Source organism: Oculina patagonica, unplaced genomic scaffold (genome assembly GCF_052425735.1).
Source record: "Oculina patagonica isolate OP01 unplaced genomic scaffold, crgOcupat unplaced698, whole genome shotgun sequence".
Lineage (NCBI taxonomy): Eukaryota > Metazoa > Cnidaria > Anthozoa > Scleractinia > Oculinidae > Oculina > Oculina patagonica.
Window position 1 is genome coordinate 1 of NW_027558578.1, and position 9,104 is coordinate 9,104.

Below are 9,104 nucleotides of genomic sequence, written 5' to 3' on the forward strand. Positions count from 1 at the left end.
CAGTGTGTTATTCTTATCGAAATGCTTTTGTTTTGATATCAATCCTGGGTAGATTTCTAAGGGTTAATATTCTCTCTTATTGCCAACGAGACAGCCGAGCCAAGAGGCGAGGCTGTCGAGGCGGCAGAATCATAGAGCCGTGTGCGTATGAGTGTATAGGCAGAGAAAATCTTAAGTTCTGCGTAAGGGACTTTTTTTTTGACCATATTTGGGTGTAAGTAAACCCCATATTTGGGTTGTATTGTTCTTCCCAACTGGTTCCCAGTCTCTCACTCCTTGCTAGAGAGCAAATGACCAAAATGGCGTCCACGCGGCTCGCTGTTAAAATTTTCAATGTGGTCATTCATCCCTTTACCGATACCTTTAGGGAATTATAAATCGAAAGAGAATACCCTACAGAATATTCGACCGCCGAAAAAATGAACATCAAGGTCTTCAAAGCGATGAAATAATCTTTCGACTTTGGAGTCCTTTGATTTACGATCGAAGAGAGACATGAAAATCAAAAGCGGACTGTTGACTTCAAATAGAGTTTTCTTGACTTATGAGAATGCTGAAGTCGGGTAAATGCTTCCTTTTAATTAGTGTTGATTGTGTTTATAGTAATTGTTTGACCGATGATTTATTCCAAATCAAATACCATTTATATTTTATTTGGCACGCATTTTCGCTCCGCGTAGGAATAACATCAATACAAAGCGACGCTCACTAAAATTACTGCATGTCATACACACAAGAAAGTCAAAAGGTTTTTGCTTCTAACGGCAAATGTAATGTTAACTTGAATAAAAATTTTGTCTCCAAATAATCCTTGACCGTTCAAGTTTGTTTTCTGTTTAAATTTTTCAAGTTTTGCGTAACTGAACATGACACTTCGCATGCGAGACTGAAATCTGACCCGTAGCCTGCGTAGCAGTCATCTGTGTACGTTTTTTAGTGTGTTTAAAAGAGTGCGCGATCGCGAGAATACGCGCGCTGGAAACTACGGCGCCTGCTACGCAGGCTATCATGCCTGTGTCATTTATGAACACCAGAGAAATAGCACTTTTTTCGCATATTACCTAAAATACAATTTACCATATTTTGGTCATTTCAAATATAGTTCTATCAAAAACCATTCAATATCTGTTCTTATGAATTCTTATGAACAAAGATGAGTATTTCGCTCGTTGGCACTTACCGATAGGTACAACTAGTTATATAAACTGCAGTGGTATAACGAGTCGTAGCAAATCGAGAAAAATGGTATCACACATGTGATGTGTGGATAAAAATGATCCATACATGTGTGATATCATTTTTGACCAATCACCTCGCAGAGTTTGCCATGTTTCAATGCTTGATGAGCCAAAGTATATCGATATTAAGTCAAAACATCTTCGGATCTTCCCCGGCAATCTTCGGAAATCTTCGGAAAATGTTCGGAAACATTCGTACGACCTTTGGACAACATTTTGAAATTTTTCGGAAATCTTCGGAAAATCGTCAAAAACATCGTAATTAGTAGGTTTATATAATAAACAGAATAATACTTGGTTGCTTGGATATATGAAATTTATCTTCTCGTGTTCAAAAGTGATATCTCACTCGTTCGCTGCGCTCAATCGTGAGCTTTCGATTTGAACACTCGAAGATAAATTTCATATCTTCGCGCAACCATGTATTATCCTCTATTTCTCTAAGTATTGAAAACCCCTGTTCAGATATGCTGGTAAAAGTATTGTACTTTGTTTCGTTTCGCACTTCATCCTTTAGGTTTCAAGAATCCCGAGATTGTTTGCGCGACAGCTCTTGGTTTGGAAAACGGTCAAATACCCAACAGTGCAATGGTGTCGTCTTCGCAGTACAATCAGTACTATGGACCAGAAAGAGCAAGATTGCGCGAAGTGACTGAAGGAAGCTTTATCGGTGGATGGTCCCCTAAGGCAGCTAATACAGGGGAATGGATTCAATTTGATCTGAGCAAGGATACCAAAGTCACCAGGATTGCTATTCAGGGGCGCGACAATGCCAACTGGTGGACCACCAGCTACTCGCTTTCCTTTAGAATTAATGGCGGAAGCTACGAGCCATACAACAATGGTCAGGTATGTGTCATGGAATATTTATGCTCAGTCAATATTTGGTTACCGCTCACGCTACATCAGGCACTTGTGATAGTTCAAAAGTGAGATTCCTTTTAAAATTCTTTGAGAGGACACGCAACATCTGCAAAAAAATGTTGCTCATTTTCCGCGGCTTTTGTGTTTTGAAACAATCGGATTCAAAACACGGAGGCTGGGAACTTCTTTAATATATTGAACGAAATATTTCTTTTAAGCATGAACGTAAAAAAAAACATTTTCGCATTTTCGCAGTGGAAATTTGCCCAAATAGCTGTTTCCATTACCCCTTCCGGCCCTCTTTCGACAAAAGCAGATGTGTTTTCCTTAGGTGCATATGTTATTTTTTTTTTAACCTACTGTAGGATAATTGACATGATGATTTAAATAATTTCAATTTTCTTGATATATTTTCAGATATTCCCAGGCAATAGAGACAGAAATACCCCAGAAGGTAGCATAATTAACCCACCGATCATTGCGCGCTACATCAAGATTCATCCCAAGACATGGAGTGGTCACATTGCATTGCGAGTGGAACTTTTCGGATGTAGGGAAGGTGATTATCCTGATCAACATTTAACATATCGAGTGGAATTTCTGCAAGCAATGAAGGTTCATTAGGGGAAAATGTTGTTTCAATACGGCTTATTGTTAACATAAAACATATTACCCGGGCCGTGTTAGGATTTTAGGAACAGTTGTATCATGGTCCGACGAACCATTTTTTTGGGCACGCGTACTACTTGTTATCCGAGCTGTTTTAATCGTGTCGTTTTAATGGGCCTTTCGTGTGGAACTTGTCCTAGTGCTCATTTCTCTTATTTTCTTCTTAAAGGATTTACTACCCCAAAGCCACCAACCTGTGTAGCCGCTCTTGGAATGCAAAACAACCAGATTCCAGACTCAGCCTTAAGGGCATCAACGTCATACAATGTAAACTCGATGGGTCCAAGGAACGGACGGTTGCATTTCCAGGCAAAATCAGGCCAGTACGGAGCTTGGGCTGTCTCCGCAAACAACGAGTTCCAATACTATGAAGTGAGTTTCGGTGACTGGACACAGGTTACAAAGGTAGCCACTCAAGGAAGACAGGATGGAAATTGGTGGGTCAAAACCTACAGCCTTAGTTACAGCTACGATGGTGTGTTCTTTGAGGATTACAAGGAAGATAACGTAGTGAAGGTACTTTGTTTGCATTTAGTGTTTTTTTAGGATTTTCAAATGTTATGCTTTCACATCACTATTGACATGGTAATGTTAACTCTATCCTGTGTGGCATTATTTTTGGTGTATTTATCAATTATTTAATGGTCTGGATAAAAGCATGCCAAATTATGCTAGGGTTAATCTTGCGATGGACTAGCATCGCATCAAGGGAGGAGAATTACGCGCAGGTCGTTATTAATGCTACGGCAACCAGGCTAATCCCCGGCTTGTTGGACCACAAGGCCAGAACGCAGAATTTACCTTTTATTATCAATAAACTAGGTTCGTAATCTTCTTATTCAAGCTATCAAATACCGTGTCTATTGTTTCTATCCTTAAGGTGTTTGTTGGAAACAGTGATCGATACTCAGTGGTGACACATACTTTGAAAAATCCCATCATAACCCGCTACCTTCGAATCAAGCCCAAGACTTGGAATGGTTACATATCGTTACGTGCAGAGTTCTATGGCTGCAGGCAAGGTATAATACATTTTCGCTTACAGTAGAGTATTTTCCATTCATTTTATTACCTTAAAGCATGTTTCGGTGGTTATTGATCAGAAGTTTCTGTTGTACAATGGTTACGTTTCAATCCTATTCTTTCCGAAGCTCTTAAAATCAGTAGTGCAGCAACTCTCTTAAGCTTTTAATTCTACAGGTCCTCTAGTGTAGCAGTTGCTATTGTTTTGGGGGCTAGGGACATTGTTCCTGTTGTTTGTTCTATTATTCTCTCGAAAGGTAGTTGACATTTATGCTAGACCTTAAGACTAAATGTCTTATCACACTTATGAATTACTCACAACAAAAAACAAAGGAATTTAATTTCAATGAGAACTATCCAGGTTACTCTGGATTTACAAAATCTTGCTTTTACTTCGAGTTTGTATATCCCGATCAAAATGGCCACTCATTCTGTAGGTATACATTAAGACATATGAAACATCACTACGAGGAATAATAGGTCAATAAGTCGTCATATTCAACGACATTTTTGCATTCATTTTCAAAAAGTGAAGTAATCGAAGATGTTACGTGATAGTATAACGTATTCTAGCCGATTTTTTTAAAGCAACACTGGGTGGAAAAAAGCTAAGAAACAAAAAAAGAAAAGCATTTTTATCAAACAAAACAATTTTGACCAATTTCGGAACATTTATTGCGATGTATCAAAACATAATAACAAGCTGGAAGAACTTTCGTTTATGTACTTAGCTTGACTCTTTTAATCAAAGGTTTTACACCGCCGCAAATCACTTGCAAGGATCCCCTTGGTATTGAAAGTGGAAAAATTCCAAGTACCTCCATTGTTGCGTCATCACAGTACAATCAGTATTGGGGTCCAGACCGCGGCAGGCTGAGGACAGTAACGGAGGGAAGCTATGGAGGAGGCTGGGCTGCTCAGTACAGTGACAAGTACCAGTATCTCATTTTTGACTTGGGCAAGGTTACTAAGGTGACGGCTGTCGCTACTCAAGGGCGATCCGATGCTAACTGGATGGTAACGAGCTACACGTTGGCCTACAGTGTGGATGGCGGTTCTTTTACCAATTACGGTGATGGGGATGGCCAGGCAAGTCTGAACAACATGATCCTTCCCTCTGTCAGTTGAAGTATCTGTATGAGTTTATTTATAAATATTCATTCAGCCAAATTTTAGTGTATTTAAATAACAAGCGAATAATTTTGCATTGGCGAGGACGGTTCCATTAGCAATGGAGGGTTCCATTAGCGATGCTCATATAATGCGATGAGAATTTGCTTTTAAGACTGCATTTTGCTTTATGAGAGAATTTAAATAATACCATTAGAGTGTGTCAGAGCGTAAAAACGCTTTTTTAATATACAAATAACTTTTAAACATCGCGTTTAAACTAGTACAAGCTGAAATCGTTTTAGGGGGCTTAAGCGTATGCGAGTTACGTTTCGTGAAAAGGGGCATGTTTGCTCTCCATGTGTCCAAAATATTAATGCTCTGAGACGAAATTATTGACCTCCTGGCTATATCTCTTCATCAGGTATTTAACGGCAACAACCTTGACAGAAATGAGCCTGTTGGTAATAATATCGAGCCAGCCATCACCGCACGCTTTATACAAATTCGGCCGAGAACTTGGAAGGGACATATAAGCATGCGTGTTGAGTTCTATGGGTGCACCTCAGGTAAGTAAGACTATCTGGTAACAAACTGATAACTGCGTATCTGGTAACTATCCGCATTTTATTGAAAACGGACAGTAGATTTTTTTTTCAAGCCATTTTTTTTTTTCATTGTGGTTGATAAGACAATTTTATTTACATTCTGAAGTCAAGAAGATCGACCAAAGTGACTGTAACTTTGTTTGCACAATAGAATTACTATAATTATACAGCCGAGTATATCCATCAATACTTAATTACATAAATACGAGGCGCATAAGTAAATGTGAATCATCATTATCATCATCGGTCCTTTTCGCGCCATTGGACGAATAAGCCCTCTGTAGTATCTTTCCAAAGGGAGCGGTGTTGCGCCGCCTTTTGGATGTTATTCAGGTCAGGTGCAAGGACTGAACTAAAACATGGATTTGAATGCTCACATCCATATTACTATCTCTCACCGAAAGATCTTAACTAAAAGATTGAACAGGTTGATGTCTAAAAAAAATATGCCAGGGTGTACCAATTTTTTCGTCGTACTGTAGGCTCGTATGGTTTGTTAAAGGCATTTACGAATACCATACATGTGATATATTTCACCATTATACCACTGCCAGTTGTGGGAATGATAAGCAAAACCTTTTTTTGCGGATCCATATAATTAAAGGACGCTTAAGAACGTTATCGCAACATAACAACATCAAGTATCGTCAATTCCTAAATTTACGTAAAATTAAACTCGAAAACCATTCGGCGAAAGCTAACATCCAAGGAAATGAAAATGATCTGGCCTTTCGCAAGACAGATTCAAATCACCTTAGTCCGATCGGATCGGTAAAAATTGTTCTTGAAATTTAAGGATCTAAAACGAAGGTAACAAACAAGAAGAACAAGGGAAGGGTAGAAAAATTAGCAATTATTTAAATTTTTAGAAAAGCGCCAAGTGTATTATGGACTGTATAATAAGGGATGGGCTGGCTATGGTTTTCAGTTTCTTTTACACTCCCAGAGACAAACATCTAGCGAACCACTTGTGATTGTAAGTTTATCTGTCGATAATACTCTGTGACCCTATGTTTTGAATTTGAATATCTGTATTTTCATTCTAAGTGGTTTATTTTATTTAAATAGGTTTCCCAACGCCGAAACCTCCAGTGTGTTTAGAAGCTCTTGGAATGCAGAATGAAAAAATTCCAGACTCTGCTATCACGGCTTCGACTGAGTATAGCACTGCATATAAAGCCATTAATGGTAGGTTACACTTCCTGTATAGATCAGGAAGAGTAGGAGGCTGGTCAGCCAAGAAGAATGACGTGTTCCAATATCTTCAAGTAAATTTTGGTGACTGGACAAAAGTAGCTCGAGTAGCCATTCAAGGAAGACAAGATACTAATCAATGGGTGAAGACCTTCAGCCTTTCATATGGCTACGATCCCATCTTTTTTAAAGTATACAAGGAAGATGGCTTAAAGAAGGTAATTTAGTTATAATAATAAATATATTCACGACGAAATAATGGTTTGAATTTGTGTGAGCCCGAGTTTCATCTTACGACAAAACAATGCGTACTGTAAAAGATGAAATTTTCCGTTGTCACTAGCATGGGACAAAAAAAGTTTGATTTCGCAACGGGAATCGCGGCCATGACCTTCCTCATATACCAGTAGCATGCACTAGCCACTGAGCTACAGGGAGTCGTGGTTTATGACATTTATTTTAGGTCTATAAGTATGGCGTTCCAACCCCGCCAAAAATCGACTTTGGAACGCGACATTCAAATTTAACATTCAACATCTAACTTTCGCATTCAACATCCAACTTAAGCTCTCAACATCCGACTTTGGCACTCGACATCTAACCTTTAAATGAACTTCCTGTGCCTATAAACGATGTCGAATTGACAATGATAACTATTTTCAGGTTACAAGTTTGAACATTTCAACGCCATGCCAAAACGTGACCACGAACAGTATTCTAGTTCGATCACGTTTCGATTTTAAAAATCAACATGGTAATGGAATTCGTTGAGAAATGTTGACTTGGTTTTGAAATGTTGACTTCGTTTTGAGATGTCGACTTCGTTTTGAGAACAGCGTACAATGTCCGCCAAAAAGTATCGTATGTCAAAATGTTACGTAACATCTGGAAAGTACCGCCATGTGGATCTGGTCGGCCTGGCCTTTGAGTATCATATGTCAAAGGTAGTCTAAAGATTACGGCTCGTGGTTGCTGCGCGGAAAGTGTTGTCGGCAGACCTAGTATTTTGGAGCAAGTATTTAGCTTTGTTACTCCAGCTCGCTACAGCTACATTGAATCGGCATGAATAACGAATTGGACGCTGTTAAAGATGCTTTGGGAGTGTGTTGACGGGCCTGCACGACCTCTGCGGTTCGCAAGAAGAATAGTGTCTAAAGCCTTTATAGCTTGGCTCTGATGAGAGTGTCTTTTAGGTATTTTCCTTTGCGATAAGATATAAGGGGAGGCTCCTTGAAGATATTTCTTAAATGTGGTTGATTCTGTATAATGGTATAAGGTGTCATTTTCGGAAACCCTCCCGTACCTACCAGGTTTTTAAGAGAAATGCTGAGTCTGATACTTCAAGAAAACGCGTTCTAATTCAATGAATCTTAAAATCCTGGATAGAACAGCCATGGGTACGAAAATGGCCGTAGCTTTCGCTAATATCTTAATGGCCAAAACAGAAAACGAACTACATGTACTCAGACAAAGTAGCAATAAGCCCATTCTTTGGAAAATATTTATCGATGTCGTCTTTACAATGTGGGATACTCAAGTAGCAGCGACAAAATAGAAGAATTTCTTTTAGAGGCAAACAGCTTTCACCCTACGATAAATTCACGGCTGAAATCTCAGCCCAATCTCAGAAACAGAAACTACTTTCTTGGACACGATAGTGTACAAAGGTGGCAGATTTCAAAAAGAGTCTATCCTTGACGTGCAAACACATTACAAACCAACAGAGACGTTCCAGTACACGAATTGCCATTCGTGTCACCCACCAGGCGTCCCAAAAGGCTTCATTAAAGGAGAAGCTAGCCTGCGAGCAGGCTCACTTTGGGGCACGCATGAGAGCTACACGGGAGCGGCGAAGCCCCAAGGTGAGCCTGCTCGCAGGCTAAGGAGAAGCGTTAAGGCTTATTAGAACAAATTCCTCACAGCAAACATTTGAGGAAAATATTGTAGAAAAACACCTCACAGAGGTGAAATTCTGCGACAGAAAAACATCACTGGGACAGAAAAACAAAACAGCACGCAAGAAAAAACTGCCCTTCGTCACGCAATACTACCCGGCGTTGCATAACCTTAAGAACATACTCATGGGGAAATGACACCTTATACAGAATCAATCACATTTAAGAAATATCTTCAAGGAGCCTCCCCTTATATCTTATCGCAAAGGAAAATACCTAAAAGACACTCTCATCAGAGCCAAGCTATAAAGGCTTTAGACACTATTCTTCTTGCGAACCGCAGGGGTCGTGCAGGCCCGTCAACACACTCCCAAAGCATCTTTAACAGCGTCCAATTCGTTATTCATGCCGATTCAATGTAGCTGTAGCGAGCTGGAGTAACAAAGCTAAATACTTGCTCCAAAATACTAGGTCTGCCGACAACACTTTCCGCGCAGCAACCA

General features: G+C 39.6%; 1 protein-coding gene across 1 annotated transcript; it reads left to right on the forward strand.

Moving 5' to 3' along the window:
• The first annotated feature begins 1,759 nt into the window (after window positions 1–1,759).
• On the forward strand, window positions 1,760–6,983 carry LOC144641118 (lactadherin-like). Its single transcript, XM_078500165.1, has 7 exons — window positions 1,760–2,087; window positions 2,520–2,661; window positions 2,941–3,287; window positions 3,652–3,793; window positions 4,546–4,883; window positions 5,329–5,473; window positions 6,581–6,983. Exons 1-7 carry the CDS (start codon window positions 1,827–1,829, stop codon window positions 6,931–6,933), a joined length of 1,728 nt encoding a protein of 575 aa, XP_078356291.1. The 5' UTR covers window positions 1,760–1,826; the 3' UTR covers window positions 6,934–6,983.
• Window positions 6,984–9,104: the final 2,121 nt, after the last annotated feature.